Source organism: Zea mays, chromosome 3 (assembly GCF_902167145.1).
Source record: "Zea mays cultivar B73 chromosome 3, Zm-B73-REFERENCE-NAM-5.0, whole genome shotgun sequence".
In the NCBI taxonomy this organism is placed as follows: Eukaryota; Viridiplantae; Streptophyta; class Magnoliopsida; order Poales; family Poaceae; genus Zea; species Zea mays.
In genome coordinates this window covers 191,353,599-191,374,451 of record NC_050098.1, presented here as the reverse complement: position 1 = coordinate 191,374,451, position 20,853 = coordinate 191,353,599, and the positions used below count along the sequence as shown (strand labels likewise).

General features: G+C 47.3%; 1 protein-coding gene across 2 annotated transcripts; it reads right to left on the bottom strand.

Annotated features, from left to right (window-relative positions):
- Positions 1–13,410: 13,410 nt before the first annotated feature.
- Positions 13,411–16,479, bottom strand: LOC103651084 (cysteine synthase-like). 2 transcript variants are annotated; one of them, XM_008676688.4, is made up of 10 exons: positions 16,105–16,479; positions 15,665–15,774; positions 15,529–15,586; positions 15,186–15,449; positions 14,933–15,070; positions 14,544–14,595; positions 14,364–14,413; positions 14,196–14,255; positions 14,004–14,084; positions 13,411–13,930 (listed from the first exon to the last, which is right to left on the bottom strand). In XM_008676688.4, the coding sequence occupies exons 1-10, from the start codon at positions 16,354–16,356 to the stop codon at positions 13,841–13,843; spliced, it is 1,155 nt and encodes a 384-aa protein (XP_008674910.1). In that variant the 5' UTR covers positions 16,357–16,479; the 3' UTR covers positions 13,411–13,840. The 2 variants fall into 2 exon arrangements, with proteins under 2 accessions (XP_008674910.1, NP_001311202.1); NM_001324273.1 differs by lacking the exon at positions 14,933–15,070 and having other exon boundaries at positions 13,419–13,930; positions 16,105–16,454.
- Between the last annotated feature and the right edge of the window lie 4,374 nt (positions 16,480–20,853).

Here is a 20,853-nt window from a genome sequence, read left to right as displayed (position 1 = left end):
TAAAGCCCAAACTTAGGAGTATAAACTAAATATCTCAAGATTCGTTTTACGGCCGTAAGGTGAGCTTCCTTAGGGTCGGCTTGGAATCTTGCACACATGCATACGGAAAGCATAATATCCGGTCGTGATGCACATAAATAGAGTAAAGAACCTATCATCGACCGGTATACCTTTTGATCCACGGACTTACCTTCCGTGTCGAGGTCGAGATGCCCATTGGATCCCATGGGTGTCTTGATGGGTTTGGCATCCTTCATCCCAAACTTGCTTAGAATATCTTTAGTATACTTCGTTTGGCTTATGAAGGTGCCCTTTTGGAGTTGCTTCACTTGAAATCTTAAGAAATACTTCAACTCCCCCATCATAGACATCTCGAATTTTTGTGTCATGATCCTACTAAACTCTTCACATGTAGATTCGTTAGTAGACCCAAATATAATATCATCAACATAAATTTGGCATACAAACAAATCATTTTCAAGTGTTTTGGTAAAGAGCGTAGGATCGACCTTTCCGACTTTGAATCCATTAGTGATAAGGAAATCTCTAAGGCATTCATACCATGCTCTTGGGGCTTGCTTTAGCCCATAAAGCGCCTTAGAGAGTTTATAAACATGGTTAGGGTACTCACTATCTTCAAAGCCGGGAGGTTGCTCAACATAGACCTCTTCCTTGATTGGTCCATTGAGGAAGGCACTCTTCATGTCCATTTGATAAAGCTTGAAGCCATGGTAAGTAGCATAGGCTAATAATATACGAATTGACTCAAGCCTAGCTACGGGTGCATAGGTTTCACCGAAATCCAAGCCTTCGACTTGGGAGTATCCCTTGGCCACAAGTCGAGCTTTGTTCCTTGTCACCACACCATGCTCGTCTTGCTTGTTGCGGAAGACCCATTTGGTTCCTACAACATTTTGATTAGGACGTGGAACTAAATGCCATACCTCGTTCCTAGTGAAGTTGTTGAGCTCCTCTTGCATCGCCACCACTCAATCTGAATTTTGTAGTGCTTCCTCTACCCTGTGGCTCAATAGAGGAAACAAAAGAGTAATGCTCACAAAAATGTGCAACACGAGATCTAGTGGTTACCCCCTTATGAATGTCGCCGAGGATGGTGTCGACGGGGTGATCTCGTTGGATTGCTTGGTGGACTCTTGGGTGTGGCGGTCTTGCCTCTTCATCCTCCTTGTCTTGATCATTTGCATCTCCCCCTTGATCATTGCCGTCATCTTGAGGTGGCTCATTTTCTTGATCTTCTCCTTCATCAACTTGAGCCTCATCCTCATTTTGAGTTGGTGGAGATGCTTGCATGGAGGAGGATGGTTGATCTTGTGCATTTGGAGGCTCTTCGGATTCCTTAGGACACACATCCCCAATGGACATGTTCCTTAGAGCGATGCACGGAGCCTCTTCATCACCTATCTCATCAAGATCAACTTGCTCTACTTGAGAGCCGTTAGTCTCATCAAACACAACGTCACAAGAAACTTCAACTTGTCCAGTGGACTTGTTAAAGACTCTATATGCCCTTGTGTTTGAATCATATCCTAGTAAAAAGCCTTCTACAGTCTTAGGAGCAAATTTAGATTTTCTACGTCTTTTAACAAGAATAAAGCATTTGCTACCAAAGACTCTAAAATATGAAATATTGGGCTTTTTACCGGTTAGGAGTTCGTATGATGTCTTCTTGAGGATTCGGTGTAGATATAATCGGTTGATGGCGTAGCAAGCGGTGTTGACCGCCTCGGCCCAAAACCGATCTGAAGTCTTGTACTCATCAAGCATGGTTCTTGCCATGTCCAATAGAGTTCTATTCTTCCTCTCCACTACACCATTTTGTTGTGGAGTGTAGGGAGAAGAGAACTCATGCTTGATGCCCTCCTCCTCAAGGAAGCCTTCGATTTGTGAGTTCTTGAACTCTGTCCCGTTGTCGCTTCTAATCTTTTTGATCCTCAAGCCGAACTCATTTTGAGCCCGTCTCAAGAATCCCTTTAAGGTCGCTTGGGTATGAGACTTTTCCTGCAAAAAGAATACCCAAGTGAAGCGAGAATAATCATCCACAATAACTAGACAGTACTTACTCCCGCTGATGCTTATGTAAGCAATCGGGCCGAATAGATCCATGTGTAGGAGTTCCAGTGGCCTGTCAGTTGTCATGATGTTCTTGTGTGGATGATGAGCACCAACTTGCTTCCCTGCTTGGCATGCGCTACAAACCCTGTCTTTCTCAAAATGAACATTTGTTAATCCTAAAATGTGTTCTCCCTTTAGAAACTTATGAAGATTCTTCATTCCAACATGTGCTAGTCGGCGATGCCAGAGCCAGCCCATGTTAGTCTTAGCAATTAAGCAAGTGTCGAGTTCAGCTCTATCAAAATTTACTAAGTATAGCTGACCCTCTAACACTCCCTTAAATGCTATTGAATCGTCACTTCTTCTAAAGACAGTGACACCTACATCAGTAAATAGACAGTTGTAGCCCATTTTGCATAATTGAGAAACGGAAAGCAAATTGTAATCTAATGAATCTACAAGAAAAACATTGGAAATAGAATGGTCAGGAGATATAACAATTTTACCGAATCCTTTGACCAAACCTTGATTTCCATCCCCGAATGTGATAGCTCGTTGGGGATCTTGGTTTTTCTCGTAGGAGGAGAACATCTTTTTCTCCCCTGTCATGTGGTTTGTGCACCCGCTGTCGATTACCCAACTTGAGCCCCCGGATGCATAAACCTACAAAACATGTTTAGTTCTTGACTTTAGGTACCCAAATGGTTTTGGGTCCTTTGGCATTAGACACAAGAACTTTGGGTACCCAAACACAACTTTTTGACCCCTTGTGCTTGCCCCCATCATATTTGGCAACTACCTTGCCGGATTTGTTAGTTAACACATATGATGCATCAAAAGTTTTAAATGAAATGTCATGATCATTTTATGCACTAGGAGTTTTCCTCTTAGGCAACTTAGCACGGGTTGGTTGCCTAGAACTAGATGTCTCACCCTTATACATAAATGCATGGTTAGGGCCAGAGTGAGACTTCCTAGAATGAATTCTCCTAATTTTGCTCTCAGGATAACCGGCAGGGTACAAAATGTAACCCTCGTTATCTTGAGGCATGGGAGCCTTGCCCTTAACAAAGTTAGATAATTTTTTAGGAGGGGCATTAAGTTTGACATTGTCCCCCTTTTGGAAGCCAATGCCATCCTTGATGCCAGGGCGTCTCCTACTATAAAGCATACTACGAGCAAATTTAAAATTTTCATTTTCAAGTTCATGCTCGGCAATTTTTGCATCTAACTTTGCTATATGATCATTTTGTTGTTTAATTAATACCATATGATCATGAATAGCATCAATATCAACATCTCTACATCTAGTGCAAATAGTAGTGTGTTCAATGGTAGATGTAGAGGGTTTGCAAGAATTAAGTTCAACAATCTTAGCACGCAATATATTATTTTTATCTCTAAGATCGGAAATTGCTATATTGCAAACATCTAGTTCTTTAGCCTTAGCAAGCAGTTTTTCATTTTCATTCCTAAGGCTAGCAAGAGTAATGTTTAATTCTTCAATCTTAGCAAGCAAATTATCATTTCTAAGATTGGGAATTGAAACATCACAAACATTTAAATCAACCTTAGCTAACAAATTAGCATTTTCATTTCTAAGGTTGTCTATAGTCTCATGGCAAGTGCTTACCTCACTAGATAGTTTTTCACATTTTTCTACTTCTAGAGCGTAAGCATTTTTAACTTTAACATGCTTCTTGTTTTCTTTAATAAGGAAGTCCTCTTGGGAGTCCAAGAGATCATCCTTCTCATGGATAGCACTAATCAATTCATTTAATTTTTCTTTTTGTTGCATGTTCAAGTTGGCAAAAAGAGTGCGCAAATTATCTTCCTCATCACTAGCATTATCATCACTAGAGGACTCATATTTAGTGGAGGATTTAGATTTAACCTTCTTCTTTTTGCCGTCCTTTGCCATGAGGCACTTGTGGCCGACGTTGGGGAAGAGAAGGCCTTTGTTGATGGCGATGTTGGCGGCGTCCTCGTCGGAGGAGGAGTCGGAGGAGCTCTCGTCCGAGTCCCACTCGCGGCATACATGGGCGTCGCCACCCTTCTTCTTGTAGTATTTCTTCTTCTCCTTTCTTCTCCACTTCTTGTCGTCGCCCCTGTCACTGTCACTAGAAATAGGACATTTTGCAATAAAGTGATCGGGCTTACCACACTTGTAGCAAACCTTCTTGGAGCGGGGCTTGTAATCTTTCCCCCTCTTTTGCTTGAGGATTTGGCGGAAACTCTTGATGACGAGCGCCATTTCCTCGTTGTCGAGCTTTGAGGCGTCGATTGGTTGTCTACTTGGTGTAGACTCCTCCTTCTTCTCCTCCGTTGCCTTGAATGCAACCAGTTGTGCTTCGGATGTGGAGGGATCATCTAGCTCGTTGATTTTCTTTGAGCCCCTTGATCATATACTCAAAGCTCACAAAATTCCCGATTACTTCCTCGGGAGTCATTAGTGTATATCTAGGATTACCACGAATTAATTGAACTTGAGTAAGGTTAAGGAAAATAAGTGATCTAAGAATAACCTTAACCATCTCGTGGTCATCCCACTTTTTGCTCCCGAGGTTGCGCACTTGGTTCACCAAGGTTTTGAGCCGGTTGTACATGTCTTGTGGCTCTTCCCCTTTGCGAAGCCGAAAGCGACCGAGCTCCCCCTCGATCGTCTCTCGCTTGGTGATCTTGGTTAGCTCATCTCCCTCGTGCGCGGTCTTGAGCACGTCCCAAACTTTCTTGGCGCTTTTTAATCCTTGCACCTTATTATACTCCTCTCTACTTAGAGAGGCGAGGAGTATGGTTGTGGCTTGGGAGTTGAAGTGCTCGACTTGGGCCACCTCGTCCTCATCATAATCCTCATCCCCTACGGATGGTACCTGTACACCAAACTCAACGACATCCCATATACTTTTGTGGAGTGAGGTTAGATGAAATCACATTAAATCACTCCACCTTGCATAATCTTCACCATCAAAAGTTGGTGGTTTGCCTAATGGGACGGAAAGTAAAGGCGTATGTTTAGGAATGCGAGGATAGCGTAAGGGGATCTTACTAAACTTCTTGCGCTTATGGCGCTTAGAAGTTACGGAGGGCGCGTCGGAGCCGGAGGTGGACGGTGATGAAGTATTGGTCTCGTAGTAGACCACCTTCCTCATCTTCTTTTTATTGTCGCCACTCCAATGAGACTTGTGGGAAGAGGCTTTCTTCTCCTTCCCTTTCCCCTTTTTGCGGGACTCTTCCGATGAAGCCTTCCCGTGGCTTGTAGTGGGCTTGTCGCCGGTCTCCATCTCCTTCTTGGCGTGTTCTCCCGACATCACTTCGAGCGGTTAGGCTCTAATGAAGCACCGGGTTCTGATACCAATTGAAAGTCGCCTAGAGGGGGGTGAATAGGGTGAAACTGAAATTTACAAAATTAATCACAACTACAAGCCGGGTTAGCGTTAGAAATATAATCGAGTCCGCAAGAGAGGGTGCAAAACAAATCCCAAGCAAAATAAAGAGTGTGACACGCGGATTTGTTTTACCGAGGTTCGGTTCTTGCAAACCTACTCCCCGTTGAGGTGGTCACAAAGACCGGGTCTCTTTCAACCCTTTCCCTCTCTCAAACGGTCCCTCGGACCGAGTGAGCTTCTCTTATCAATCACTTGGAACACAAAGTTCCCACAAGGATAACCACACGATTGGTGTCTCTTGCCTCAATTACAAGTGAGTTTGATCTCAAGAAAGAATGAGAAAGAAAGCAATCCAAGCACAAGAGCTCAAAAGAACACAACAAATCTCTCTCACTTAACACTAAAGCTTTTGTGGAATTGGGAGAGGATTTGATCACTTGGGTGTGTCTAGAATTGAATGCTAGAGCTCTTGTAAGTGGTTGGAAGTTCAGAAACTTGGATGACTTGAATGTGGGGTGGTTGGGGGTATTTATAACCCTAACCACCAAACTAGCCGTTTGGTGGAGGGTGCTGTCGCATAGCGCGTCGGACAGTCCGGTGCGCCAGCCACGTCACCAGGCCGTTGGGTTCCGACCGTTGGAGCTCTGACATGTGGGCCCGTCTGGCTGTCCGGTGGTGCACCGGACAAGTCCTGTAGACTGTCCGGTGTGCCACCCGCGCGTGCTCTGCTCCTCTGCGCGCGTTGGCGCGCATTTAATGCGTTGCAGACGACCGTTGGCGCGAAGTAGCCGTTGCTCCGCTGGCTCACCGGACATGTCCGATGAATTATAGCGGAGCGGGAATCCGAAGCTGGCGAGTTCAGAGTCGCTCTCCTCTGGAGCACCGAACACTGTCCGGTGTAGCACCGGACAGTCCGGTGGATTATAGTGGAGCGTCTCTGAAAATTCTCGAAGGTGCGAAGTTTGGCTTGAAGTCCCTGGTGCACCGGACACTGTCCGGTGGTGCACCGGACACTGTCCGGTGCGCCAGACCAGGGAGCACTTCGGTTATCCCTTGCTCCTTTTTGTTGAACCCTTTTCTTGGTCTTTTTATTGGCTTTTTGTGAACCTTTGGCACATGTATAACTTATAGACTAGAGCAAACTAGTTAGTCCAATTATTTGTGTTGGGCAATTCAACCACCAAAATCAATTAGGAAATAGGTGTAAGCCTAATTCCCTTTCACATATACTTGGATGAAGAGAGAACAAATGACTACACATTTTGTGACTCCAAAATCCGTAGTCCTCTCCATCAAAGTGAGGAGGTTTACCAAGTGGAATAGAAAGCAAATGAGCATTGGAATTATGCGGAATACGAGAGTAATCAAAAGAAAAGTTCGAGTTAACCGTTTTCTTTTTCTCCTCGTACCCGTCGTCCTTTTGAGAAGAGGAAGATTCGTCGCTGTCGTAGTAGACAACCTTCCTGATGCGCCTCTTCTTCTTTCCATCTTTCTTCTTTTGACTCGAGCCGGAGTCATTGACTTTGTCGTCCCTTGGCTCGTTGAAGATGGACTCCTTCTCATTGTCGTTGACCACCATCCCCTTTCCCTTAGGATCCATCTCTTCGGGCGATTAGTCCCTTTCTTGAAGAGAACGGCTCTGATACCAATTGAGAGCACCTAGAAGGGGGGGTGAATAGGTGATCCTGTAAAAACTTAATGCCACAAACTTGATTAAGTGTTAGAGCAATAAAGCCAAGTGGCTAGAAAGGAGTTCTTGCAAAACACAATAACCACAAAGATATCAACACAGAGAGGCACAGTGGTTTATCCCGTGGTTCGGCCAAGTTCAACACTTGCCTACTCCACGTTGTGGCATCCCAACGGACGAGGGTTGCAATCAACCCCTCTCAAGTGATCCAAAGATCCACTTGAATACCACGGTATTTCTTTTCCTTTCACTATATCCCGTTTGCGAGGAATCTCCACAACTTGGAGTCTCTCGCCCTTACAAAAGATGATCACAAATGAACACGGAAGTAAGAATGGGATGAGCAACACACACAAGTCCACACCAATACGCACACACACACACACACACACGGCCAAGACTTGAGCTCAAATGAATATCTCAAAGTTCTCACTAGAACGGAGCTCAAATCACTAAGAATGACAAACGAGTGCGCAAAGACGAAGTGTGAATGATCAAGAATACTCAAAGTGTGCTTAGTGTCTTCCTCCATGCGCCTAGGGGTCCCTTTTATAGCCCCAAGGCAGCTAGGAGCCGTTGAGAGCATTCCAAGAAGGCAATTCTTGCCTTCTGTCGACTGGCGCACTGGACAGTCCGGTGCACCACCGGACACTGTCCGGTGCGGATTTCTTTCCTGTTCTTGCGCAGCCGACCGTTGAAAGTTTGGAGCCGTTGGCGCACCGGACAGTCCGGTGCCCCCTTCATACCGTTGGCCTGGCCACGCGTCACGCGCGGATTGCGCGGCCGACCGTTGGCTCACCGGACAGTTCGGTGCACACCGGATAGTCCGGTGAATTTTAGCCGTACGCCGCTGACGAAATCCCGAGAGTGGCCAGTTGATCAGCGCCAGCCTGGCGCACCGGACACTGTCCAGTGCACCACCGGACAGTCCGGTACACCTAGACTGAGCAGAGTCTTGGCTGCTTGAGTCAAGTCTTTTCCAATTGTCTTTTCTCTGATTCTAGCACTTAGATAAATATGTTAGTACACAAAAACCAATGTACTAAGTCTAGAATCATACCTTTGTATTGATTTGCACTTTGTCCACCCTTTGACATATACTCATTCCCTTAATGTGTGTTGGGCACTTAATCACCAAAATCTTATAGAAATGGCCCAAGGGCACATTTCCCTTTCAGCGCCCAGGAACACGGCGTAACCGGAGGTGAACCGGCGCGTGTCGGGACAGCCAGCCCAGTCAGCGTCGGTGTAGACCACGAGCTCCGACGTCGGGGATGGTCGGAGAAGGAGGTCGTTGTCGAGGGAGCCGCGGAGGTAGCGCATAATCCGCTTGAGCGCGGTGAGATGGGGCTCCCGCGGAGTGTGCATATGCAGGCACACCTGCTGGACGGCGTATGCGATGTCGGGCCTGGAGAAGGTGAGGTACTGGAGCGTGTCGGTCAGGCTCCGGTAGGACGTCCCGTCGGCGACCGAAGGCCCATCGTCCTCAGAGAGCTTCGCCTGAGTGTCGACAGGCGTGGAGCAGGGCTTGCAGTTAGACATGCCAGCCCGCTCCAGGATGTCGATGGCGTACTAGCGCTGGTGGAGGAAGAGACCCTGAGGCCGGCGCTCGGTGGTGATGCCGAGGAAGTGGTGTAGGGGCCCCAGGTCCTTCATCGCGAACTCCCGCTGAAGGGCGACGATCGTGCGTTGTAGAAGGTCGGCGGTGAATGCCGTGAGCACAATGTCGTCAACGTAGAGCAGGAGGTAGACGGTGTCGTCGACACGCCGGTAGATGAACATGGACGTGTTCGACTTGGCCTCGACGAAGCCAATGGAGGCCAGGTAGGAGGCAAAGCGACTGTACCATGCCCGTGGCGCTTGCTTGAGGCCATACAGGGACCGGTTTAGCCGGCAGACCAGATCCGGACGGTCAGCGTCGACGAAGCCGGTGGGCTGGATGCAGTAGACAGTCTCCGTCAGAGTGCCATGGAGGAAGGCATTCTTGACATCGAGCTGATGGATCGCCCAGTCGCGAGAGAGGGCGATGGAGAGGACGGCGCGAACAGTGGCGAACTTGACGACGGGGCTGAAGGTTTCATCGTAGTCCACTCCGGGGCGCTGTGTGAAGCCCTGAAGGACCCAACAGGCCTTGTAGCGGTCGAGGGAGCCATCCGAGGTCAGCTTGTGGCGAAATAGCCACTTGCCGGTGACCACGTTAGTGCCTGGTGGACACGGCACCAGGTCCTAGGTGTGGTTGGCCAAGAGGGCCGCGTAATCCTCCTCCATAGCATGACGCCAATGTGGGTCGGTGAGGGCAGTGCGAACGGAGGAGGGCACCGGGGAAGCGTCGGGTGGAGTGCTGGACGTATCAGCTGCCAGGATCAGCCGGTCGATGGGGCGAAGAACGCCAGCGGCGTGCCGAGTCACCATCGGGTGGACGTGTCCGGGGTCGTGGTGGATGGCGACCGGGTGGTAGACGGACGGCTCGGAGCGGACCGCCGGAACGTCGAGAGCGGCGGGGGTGGCCGGCTCGCGGTGGTGATAGACGACGGCTAGGTCGGCGAAGCGGGTCGCGCTCATCGATGGGCCCAAGTCGGGGGGCGCCGAGGTAGTGGCATGGCCGTGGCGGTGGTAGACGAGCGCGGGGTTGGCGAAGCGAGCCGGGGTCGACGGGGCCGCGCGTGGCGCAGACGCGGTCGACGGGACCACGCGTGGCGCCGTGGCTGCACGAGGAGCAGGTAACGGCGCAAGACGGGGCGCCGGGGGTGGGGGGAACCGGGTCGGACTCGAGGAGTGAGTCAAGATCGGTGGGTGGGGTGGAGCCTGCAAGGGGAAACACATTTTCGTCGAAGACGACATGACAAGAGATGATGATGCGGTGGGAGGTGAGGTCCAGGCACCGATACCCCTTGTGGTCAGGAGTAGCCGAGGAAGAGGCAACGAGTGGAGCGAGGAGAAAGCTTGTTAGGGGCGGTAGCGGAAATGTTAAGGTAGCAGGCACAACCGAACACGCGCAGGTGGTCGTAGGAAGGGGTTGTGTCGTACAGGGCGAAGTGAGGTGTAGGGTGGCTCACCGCCTTCGAGGGAAGACGGTTGAGGAGATGTGTGGCGGTATGAAGGGCCTCTGCCCAGTAGGTGGCAGGGAGAGAGGCCTGAAAGAGAAGGCAGCAGATCATGTTGGTGGTGGTGCGAATCATGCGCTCGGCCCGACCGTTCTGAGCAGAGGTGTAGGAACACGAGAGACGCAATTGGACGCCGTGAGTGAGGAAGAAAGAACGGGAGGCGTTGTTGTTGAACTCGCGGACATTATCGCACTGCAGGGCACGGACCGGGCGTCGGAACTGGGTGGATACCCAGGCGAAGAAGTGAGTGAGGGTGGTAAACGTGTCGGACTTCAGCCGAAGGGGGAAAGTCCAAAGGAAATTGGAGTAGTCATCCAGAATGACCAGGTAGTATTTGTAGCCGGAGAGGCTAAGGACAGGAGACGTCCAGAGATCACAGTGGACAAGATCAAAGGCCTGAACAGCCCTGGACGTGGAAGTGGAAAAAGGAAGACGGGAGTGACGGCCGAGCTGACAAGCATGACAGAGGCGCTCAGAAGAGCCCCGAGTGTATGATATGTCTGAGTGGCCGAAAAGCTGGGACATGACATCAGGTCCAGGGTGCCCGAGGCGACGGTGCCAAATGGCGGAGGAGGTGGTGGTAGTAGCAAGAGCATGTGACGGGTGGTAGTAGTAAGTGCAGGAGATGAGGCTACTCTGGTGTGGTGAGTGGAGGGCAAGTGAAGAGAATAGAGGGGGCCAGAGCTGTCACAGCGAGCGAGCACAACATGTGTGGGAAGGTGGCGTATGGTGAGACCCCAGGGGTCGAACTCCATAGAGCACTGGTTGTCACTAGTGAAGCGACGAACCGAGAGGAGGGGATGAGTCAGTCCGGGAGCAACAAGGACGCCGTTAAGGCAGAATGGCCCTGGAAGAACCGATGTACCTACTGAGGTGACCGGGAGGGTGGAACCGTTGCCGACGACGATAGAGGTAGGATGTGAGGGGTGGGGTGGATGGGAGTGGAGTAACGAACTAGTGGTGGGGGTAGTGTGGAAGGAGGCCCCGGAGTCAACCACCCAATCGGTGGTGGTGCGGGGAGGTGGAAGTGGCGAAGGTACGGTGTGAGCGGAGAGGGCCAAAGAAGGTGCCCCGACAGAGGCACTAGGAAGGGAGGGAGATGACACGGGCTCAACCGCTAGGAAGGCGATCGCAGCACGTGGGAAGATAAGCGGTCCAGGCACGTGACGGCCCGCTTGAGGGTGGACCTCGACGCAGTCTCGAAGAATAGGGTTCCAGACTGGATCGAAGGACACGAACATGCCTCGGATGAGCTGGTCGTCGTGGAGGAGGACACGCACAGTCACGAGAGCGGCGGGCGAGGTAAAGCTCATGTATGGTGGGGGGACGCCATGGAACAACGCTGGTAGGAGTAGCGCAGCTGCGCGATTAGTGAGGAGGGTCGTCAAGAAGGGCGCGCGCAACCGCTAGGATCGGGTCGGGCGGCGGGATCCGGCACAGGGCGGCCGCGGGGATCCGGCAGGGCAATCGTGGTCTGGGGGGCGAGACCGGCACAGAGGGCGCGCGACAGCAGGGCGCCTGGGCGCGGCTCGGGACAGAGAGGCAGAGGAGCCGGCGTTGGTCCGCCTGCGCGCGTCAGGGAAGGGCGGCTCGGCCGCTGCTGCTCGGGACACGGTGGGCGGCGTGGTTCCGGGCGACCTGGGCGTCGCGACGCGACGGGGCAGAGAGGAGGGAGAGGGCGCTGTGCCAGGAGGCCACGCCCCGCGCCGCCGTGGCCGGGCCGGAGCCGGGGACGCCGCGCCCGCGCCGCCGGGGAGACGCGCCGCCACCAGGGCCGCCGGCTGCTTGGGGAAAGGGGGAGGAGGCACTGGGGGCGGAAGCAAGCACCTAGACTGCGGAGGCAGAGGTTCTGGTGCCGTTGTCCAAGGCGATTACGATGGCGACGCCGGTGAGGATCAGCGCCTCAGCAGCGTGGGGCGGACCGGCAGGAAGAGGGCGCGGGTGGGGGCGCCTCTGCGCGGTGGAGCCGGCGGCGCGCAGGACCGGCAGGGGCGTAGCCAGGTGGGAGGAGGGAGGCGGCTGGCGTAGGGAGGTGTTGCCGGCGGCTAGGAAGGGAGGAGAGGGTGCCGCGGGTGCTCCAGGGGCGGCGGCGGGGAGCTGCGCGCCGCCGGTGGAAGGGCTGGGCGGAGGCGGCTGCAGGGAGGCCGACGGCAGAGCAGCCCGGCGGCTGTGGATGGGAGGGAAGAGAGAAAGAAAACCCTAACCCTAATCAGGGTTGGGTGTGGTATTAATAGACTTATGTATTGGGTCTGGCCTATTACAAAGGGGTGAGACGGTAATTACATGGGGAAGACCCCAAACCCTAGGCGGATAATCTAACAGAAACCGTGGTTTAAAATATAGTGCTTTTTGATGTGCTACTAAATAACTTTTAGTCTAAAACTATAGTATGCTTAAATACAATAATATTGTCTTGGGACGAAAAGATACTGTGATCCAAGTGTGCTTAAGAGAATTCTACCGAATCAATACAGTGTTTTTGATGTGCACCAGCATTCTACCGAATCATCTCGCGAGACCTCTCTGGTCACCTCAGCCTAAAGCAGAACGAGGCTGCTGTTGGGGGTTTTTCCACAAAAAAAAAACGCAATACTTATTTTGAGCGCCCGGATAAAGCAACTTGACTAGCTGAATCGTTTTGTAAAGATAAATTTAGCTATTTCTTCTAGAAGAAAGACAACTTTAACAGGCTCTGTAAATAAATCTTTAAATTTAATAGCTCTCCATTTTCTCCCTTCGCTCTGTATTTTCACCCGCTATTCAGTTTTTTTGGTTTACATAGTCTGTTAGATCAACCTACTTTTTTTTCTTTGTAAAATCTATTTTAGAGAGTAACTAAATCAATAAATTTGGCTAATTTTTTGAGAGCATAAATTTGAGGAGATTTGATGGTTTAGGTAATAGCTAAAATAAGGTGGTGATTTAGGCTGCTATTGGAAGGATGTGTTCGCTCCAATACCTAAATCAGTTTTTTTTTTGTCTGTCAGTGTCAGCCAGTTTTGGAGACGCTCTGACGGTTTAGAGCTTCCCGCTTCGACCTGAGTGAAGACGCTGCATTTTGTTCGACAGGCTCCTTTCAGCTTGACCTTTGATCTTGCAATTGCAAGCTCGACCTTCGATCTTTTGCAGACAAGAAAAAGAGAAAAGAAAATTGTAGTTCCGCAAAAAACTAGTTAGTAAAGCAGACGCCAGATAAAAGATGAAACAATCAAAATTCGGAAGGCAAAAAGAATTTGCAGATAGTTGGTCGCTAAAATCAGCTCAAGTGCGTACCAGGTAACAAGCGGTTTGTACCCGGTCCTAGACTACTAAACGAAAGGCCCAAGCTAACTGCGGCACGCAATTCTGCATGTTGCACCAGGATTGTATGAGCTGGTCTAAACATGAGGCACTCCTCCAGTCTTGCTAGAACCAAGCTGCAGGCCTGCAGCTCACCTGATAGAAACTCTGTGCAGCTTCAAAACTTCGGACCCTGAAGTTGCAATCAAACAGGGTCTTCACTGCTTCACGTTTATCAATCATGTCATGGAAGCCTGTCAGGTCTAGAGAAGGGGACTGGCAACGCGCTTGAAGTAGTACAAGGCTCGCTATCTCTTCCTCATTCTTCGAACAGAGTCATATATCGGACGGAACAGAATGGTGGAGATGTATCTCTCTCCAAAGCTGGGGAAAATGACCTGCAAACCCACGTGACTGGTTAATTGTCTAAACCATGGCAAAATGTCAAAAATGAAATTAACATGCTCGCACCGCAATCAACTTTCCAGCATTTTCAGGTCTTTTGCCAACATTGATAGCAGCAATCGCTGCAGCACCAGAGGAAATACCAACCTGCATACAAACCCGTAAATGAATCACAAATCACATAACAATGAAATTGGAGATGCTATTGTAATAACTAAGAAAACTCAAAAGCCATTCGTTTTACAGTGCGCTACTCACCAGCAGGCCCTCTTTTAGAGCAAGTTCCCTTGCAGAATCAACGGCTTCTGCTGTGCTAACCTGAAAAGTCAACAACCATAATCGTTAATTAACTCATCAGACTGCAAGAAGTTTATAACTACAAAATCTGTTTGACGTAAAAGTGGTTCTAAAGTTAGCATTACAGACCTTCACAACCTCATCAATCAACTGCACATCTAATATACTTGGAATGTAACCTGTTGTTTATTGGCATGAACAAACAGTATATGTCAGAGGCAAGGAAAAGATATTCAATAAGCTTTTGTTTCCTAGCATGTTGAAAGTTGAATTGCTTATTACAAAGGGGGCAAGCAGTTAACGCATTACCAGGGCTATCACCAGAAATCACACTAGTTTCAGCAGGTTCTACCCCAATAACCTGAAATGATAGGAGGGAAATTATTCAAATGAAACCAAACAGTGACAGAAAAATTAGGTCAGATAAATTTCATACATATTACATATTGACATCGGCCTTGCAGAAATCAACTGTATTCTCAAAATAGAAATTATGATAGTTGAACGACTTTAGAATGAAAAAAAAATGAACCGATAACAGAATGATGGTGCTGCTATCCTTTTGCTAGAACTAGTTTGATAGTAATGTCTCTATGTTCTCATAAAACACAAACACATAACTGTTTAGCTAATAAAATACAAGAAAACCCCTTCAATGCAAAATTCACTCAAAAATTAATCCAGGCAAAAGTAGGAACCTTAATATCTTTGTTCATCCTTTTCAAGTAACGCCCAGTGCCACTAATGGTACCGCCTGTTCCTATGCTTGCAACAAGTATATCAACAGAACCCAACGTGTCTTCCCATATTTCTGGGCCTGTGGTTTGAAAGTGGATCTGTAATTTACCCAAGTGGTTTCTCAATAGATCTTTAAAGAAAAAGAAAGCAAATGAATTACACATTTACTGCAACATAAATCATATGAGTGAAAGATAAAGCTTGAATGTCAACCTCACTATTTGCCTCATTGTTGAACTGCTGAAACATATACGCATTTGGTGTTCTCAGGACTATTTCCTCAGCTTTATCAAAAGCTCCTTTTAGTCCTTTGGTAGGATCAGTTAACACAATCTCTGCTCCGAATGCACGCAGAAGAATGCGTCTCTCGACATCTAACGATGAAGGCATTGTTGCTATCAACTTGTATCCTCTTGCTGCAGCCACAGAAGCAATGGCTACACCAGTATTTCCAGTTGTTGGTTCTACCAAAATGGTCTGCACAGGTAGAAACCATCTGCATATATTACAATGTAGGCGATGATAATATTGCTAATAACATGAGATGGTCTTTAACCTTGTCTGGAGAAATTAATCCCTTCTCTTCAGCATCATTAATCATGCTTAATCCAATCCTGTAAACATAGGCATGAGTTGACACACAAATAATTGCATCATGTGCATGAAATCATGCGCCAGTCACAAAAGTGTACCTATCTTTGACACTTCGGCAAGGTCCCATGTACTCGAGCTTTGCAGCGATATTAGCCACACATCCGTCAGCAACTCTATTGAGATACACCATTGGTGTTTTTCCAATGAGCTGTTAACAGCACATAAACACATTTTATCAGAGACGTGATTGGGCATACTGAAACGCTAAAGAAAAGGATTTTTGCCAGCTATCCCCTATACAGTTGCTAGCTAATGAAAAGTAGAAAATGGCCTAGTTCACCAAGAAATTCAGCTATTCTGAGTCATAATCGGTGAAAACACTAGAACGGCACATAGTCATCAGCTGATTCAATAGCAATCACAAAACACCTTCCTGGAGCGTGGGGCAATACACTCAGCATACCCAAATCAGTAAATCACTATACAACACATGGGGAAAAGCCGAAAAGGTAAGAAAGCAAAGCGGAGGCCGCGGCACCTGGGTGACATCCTGCGCAATGTTCACCGCGTCCATCTCATCCGTGTAGTCATCCTGGATTTCGACAGAAGCGGAGGCTGCTGCCTTCGATGACCATGCCGCGGAGAGGTGGCGGCGGGCGAAAGCGAGACGCGGGGAAGGAAGGATACCGGGGCCACGCGAGGTCAAAACGGAGTTGGAGGTGACGGAACTGGGCGCAGCAGCGGCGACCCGGGGGAAGAGCGAGCAGGCAGGCGGTGGAGCCATCGCCATGGCTGCGTCTCTTCGCTCGTGCTGTGTGCTTGTTTGTCCGCTGCCCGGGGGTTTAGAGACGAGAGAGGAGGAGTAGTTTTCAGGATAAGGGGACTGGGTTGCGGTTGCGGAAACGGATCCTCCAGCCCAGTTCCTGTGCGCGCGCTTCTGGGGGATGATGGCTCATTGGCTGGCTGCCAAGATTGTGGATTCTGGAGCGCGTGCCCTCCGACATCCGCTATAGAATTGGCCCGTTAACAAGAGTTTGGAAATCGCGCTGCGTTTGGATGTCCATATTGGAGAGGAGTTGAATGCTAAATCATGCATGGTATTAAATATGATGAAATTATAATTTTATTGTTTGTATGGACTGAATTGGAGTTTAGAACTGTACGGTCTAATTCCATGTAATACTGAGGGGTCAAGCCACAGAATTAGGCATTGACGGGTTATGGATGAGTGCTATTGGCGTAGTTGGTCTGGCTCTGAGCCTATGTGCCTATGACTTCGTTTCCCAGGAAATTCGTGGAAGATTCTAAATTTGAGACTTTTATACTAAAAATATTCTTTTAAACGAGGGTATTCGTGTGTGGATGGCAACTAGGAATCAACCTCATGAAAATTCTCTATATTAACCGTGGGAGCAAAACAGAGCAGCCAGGATGTCCACGTCGTCCAATTTCCCGTGTGTCGTCCGATGGCAAATCAATGGTCGGCGTACCACCTGCTAGCTTCCTTCGTCTTTGCCTGTCGCTGTCCAACGTAAGGTCCCACCTGTTTTTACCACGCGGCCGGAGGCTGCTAGAAGCGTCTTCGTTTCTTCATACCTGCTGCTGGCCAACGTGTGGGTCCCATCTGGGTTTCAACTCCTCCTGTAAAATGTCAATTGCCCGTTGCTTCATAAACAAATGCGGACGTAAAGCTGCTCATTTAGAACATCCATGTCATTCCTTTTATTTTGCGTCGTCGAATAGAGCATCGACCGTCACAGTGACAGGACACGTGGGGTAGCTGCTAGAAGCCTCGCGAGGCCGATTTCCGTGGAAATAAAAATAGGCGAAGCCTTCCAGCCTTCAATCTTCCTTCTGTCCATCCCCCGGGCCCCGTCAAACGCCGCCGCCCACCAGCCATCCCCTGTGTAGCGTGTCGCGCCGTCCTTGGAGTTTCATCTCCTTCCTCCTAAAACTCATCCTAGGTGGCGATGCTAGGTCTCTCCCTCTCGTCAAACGTCGTCGCTGGTGCGAAGTCTGACGTCAGTGTGGTCCGCTGTTCCGGTCGCGGCTAGGTGTCTCCCCTGACGGCGTCATCCCTCGCTGGCACCTGGCAATCCATCCTCCCCTCCAACAGGTAGAACGGATTTCTTCTATCCAGGCATATGAGCTCGAGAATGGGAGCTCAAAAGCTAATACTCATGGAAAAATTACGGTCATTGAGTGAGATACTATTTAGACTTGACGTTGGTGGTTTATCGCAGAGGGACGAGAAGATTCAGATTATGGCGATAAAATGGAATTGGATGAGACAACGGTATCTGGTTATGAAAGCCGAGAGAACGATCAAGGTGTCTTCCGGGGTACTTTAAGTTTCTAATTTTATCAAAGAGAGGATCAAACTAATGAACGCACTAATGAGAATAAGTCAGTTGAGTCCGTTCAAAAAGATGATTATGTTTTTCACGAATTCTTTTCCCCATTTATTCCTACTGTTTCTTTCTGTATCTAATAACGTGCATGTATTTAACGCTATTGGCCTCTTGCATGAATTTTCACAAATTGTTCAAATTGCGGAATGCAGTTAGATGTTGCCATTGATATAGAACAAAGATATATTGCACACTGCAATGTACGACCAGATATAAAACAAGCCAGTTTTCTTGGTGAGCAAGGTTAGGCTATTTTTTGTTGCATGGTTCTATTTTTTCATATGTGGATTTATATTAACAGAAACTTTCCATGTCCTGTGTTGTACTCCCTTTGTCCCAAAAATAAGTATATCACAAATTGTATAAGCAAATTCCTTGAGTCACTTACATTCATTATCTGCCTGTTTGGTTGATGTGCGGAAGGTTGCAGCTGCACTCGCGGAGTCTCAAAGTGCATATTGTTTGGTTTACTTCTCTCAGCGTACTGGTTGAACGGATGCAAAAATAGATGGCGAGCCAGGCCCGTGGGAGATGCTCCCAGCGCGCGTACGCCGGCGTGCAGTTCGGTGGCATGCTGTTGCATGTAGTTGCACGCAAAACGAGAACACATTTATATTTGTTCTTGCATCATATCTTTTAAATAAAAAAGTTAATCATCGAACCGATTTTATATTCGTGTTCCTAGATTTTTTTTAACAAAACTAGACCACACATGCTATATAATATTTAAAGATTTATTTATTCACTCTTCTCTAATACACGTTTTGGTGTAGATAACCAAACACAGGTTATATTTGTCCTGAATGTAATAATACAACCAACCAAACAAAGGCATATGTACATACCAAGCATGTGCACAAGGAGCCTGACCCCTCGGATACGAGCCAGCCTACCACTGTACAACAACCAATCAGACGGTATCTAAACTCCAGCACGCCATAAGATGCCACGATCTATCCTGTTTTTTTCCCGTCGCGAAAGGTTGTTGCATTTATAATGTCATTTTTTCAGTGTCCCATTCACGATGCAGTGAGCAGCCACATTAACCAAACAGGCTGCTAATACATTAGCATTTTCAAAGTATGAAGTTATATTATTCATGTTCAGAAATTCCATCTTCAACCATCAACATTACTCAAATCGATTTCTTACCCATTAAAATTATAAAGTTTAAATAGTACCTAGATTAAAAACAACAAGCAAGGGTTGTTGCTATAAAAAGGATGTAGTATATAAAAGACACAAGTTTTTATTATTTCACCATACTCTAATGCTGTGAAGATCACTGTATTTGCTTGGTTTCGTAATAAAAGCCAACAATTGTAGTCTTGTTCTAAATTGTTCAACTAAAGGTTTATGTGATGAATTTTTGAATGGATTAGATGCAAGTATATTAGGAAAAACAGAGATACTTTACTAAACCCTCTCTATTACTGCTTTTGCTATAATAATATTGTCTATATCTAATAAATTCTAAATTGTTCCACTAAAGGTTTATGTGATGAATTTTGGAATGGATTTGATGCAAGTATATTAGGAAAACAGAGATACTTTACTAAACCCTCTCTATTACTGCTTTTGCTATAATAATATTGTCTATATCTAATAAACTAGATCATAAAACTACCTTGTGTTGTTAGGCTTGAGGGTGGGAAAGATCAATGAAGCCGCTCTTAGAACTTATGTTTCTAGGAAATTGCAATAGAAGGGCAGACATCACTCAATAAATGTGAATCTGATTGTGGAATGATACTTAGTATGCTCTGTTTCTTTTGGCTTTATCTCATTGTTCTTTTACTGTATTAATACACTTTCTATTTTCAAGCTCCTCGGAGAGCTGCTGAAATTTGACAGTTGAACAATGGTTATATGTTTGACACATCAACTGGCAATGTCATAAATGTGAGGATAATACACCTTGCCCTCCATTGACCGGCTACAACTTTTTTTGTTAGATTTTGAGTTTTTGACATTAGTTGCTTATAGGTTAGGTCCCCAACATGTCCAGTTTGGATGCCCTTGGGGGGAAAATGTCATTTAAGATTGTTGTTGCACTCAATGATTGACTTTGGGTATGTTCTACTTACTGTCCACTGATCATTATTTTTATCCCATCAAAACCTTTTTTGATTATTTGTAAATGGTAATCTTTCATTTGCTTTCTATAACATTTTACATGTAAATATCTATTAAATCAACTTCTATCATTCATCTATCCAATTCTATTATTACTGATAGATACAATAAAATGTTGTTAACTTAGTTATAATTAAGAACACGCGCTGGCGCGTGCCAGTTACTAGTCTTATATTCCCTGGGGAATAATTTGGAAAACCCAAATCCCCTTGAAATCCCCTTGTTTCCTAGGGTGAAAAATTAGTTATATGTGGAGGGTTTTGCCTCACTAGGTTTAACCCCCCTCCTCCCAAACTGGCCCTGAGGAGGTTCTGCCACGTGGAAACGCTCTTTGATGAAACTTTTGTTTTAGCTGGTTGTGACGAAGAAACCACAGACTTTGCTTGGTGGGCTAGGAATGACTTATCAATTTGTCAGATAAACTACTTAGAGCTCATGTAGCCCATGTCGAATTAAAACCAATGAACCTATTTGAAGTGCCCCAGGGAATTAGGGAATTGGGCCTCTGATTCAAAATCTCAATTCCACATACAACGAAACAACAAAATTTAGAAACAATATTCTAATTTCTAATTCTGTGCTCCAATATCTACATGCAAACGATGCAAACGTGATGTTAATATTTTTATCTCGTGTGATCCAATATTTCATGATTTGGTAAACAATGTTTTTAGCAATGATCTCGTGAATCTCGTCCCAAAAATTTATCGATACAATCCTTGAATATGTGCATAAGGTTA

Bases quoted from the DNA above. Each gene is read 5' to 3' on its own strand.
- LOC103651084 (XM_008676688.4), bottom strand. From the start codon at position 16,356: ATGGCGATGGCTCCACCGCCTGCCTGCTCGCTCTTCCCCCGGGTCGCC. The intron at 15,775-16,104 runs GTGCCGCGGCCT...TGCTGTTAACAG, and splicing joins TTGCGCAGGATGTCACCCAG to CTCATTGGAAAAACACCAAT. The intron at 14,596-14,932 runs GTTCCTACTTTT...CTATCATTTCAG, and splicing joins GGATGAACAAAGATATTAAG to GTTATTGGGGTAGAACCTGC.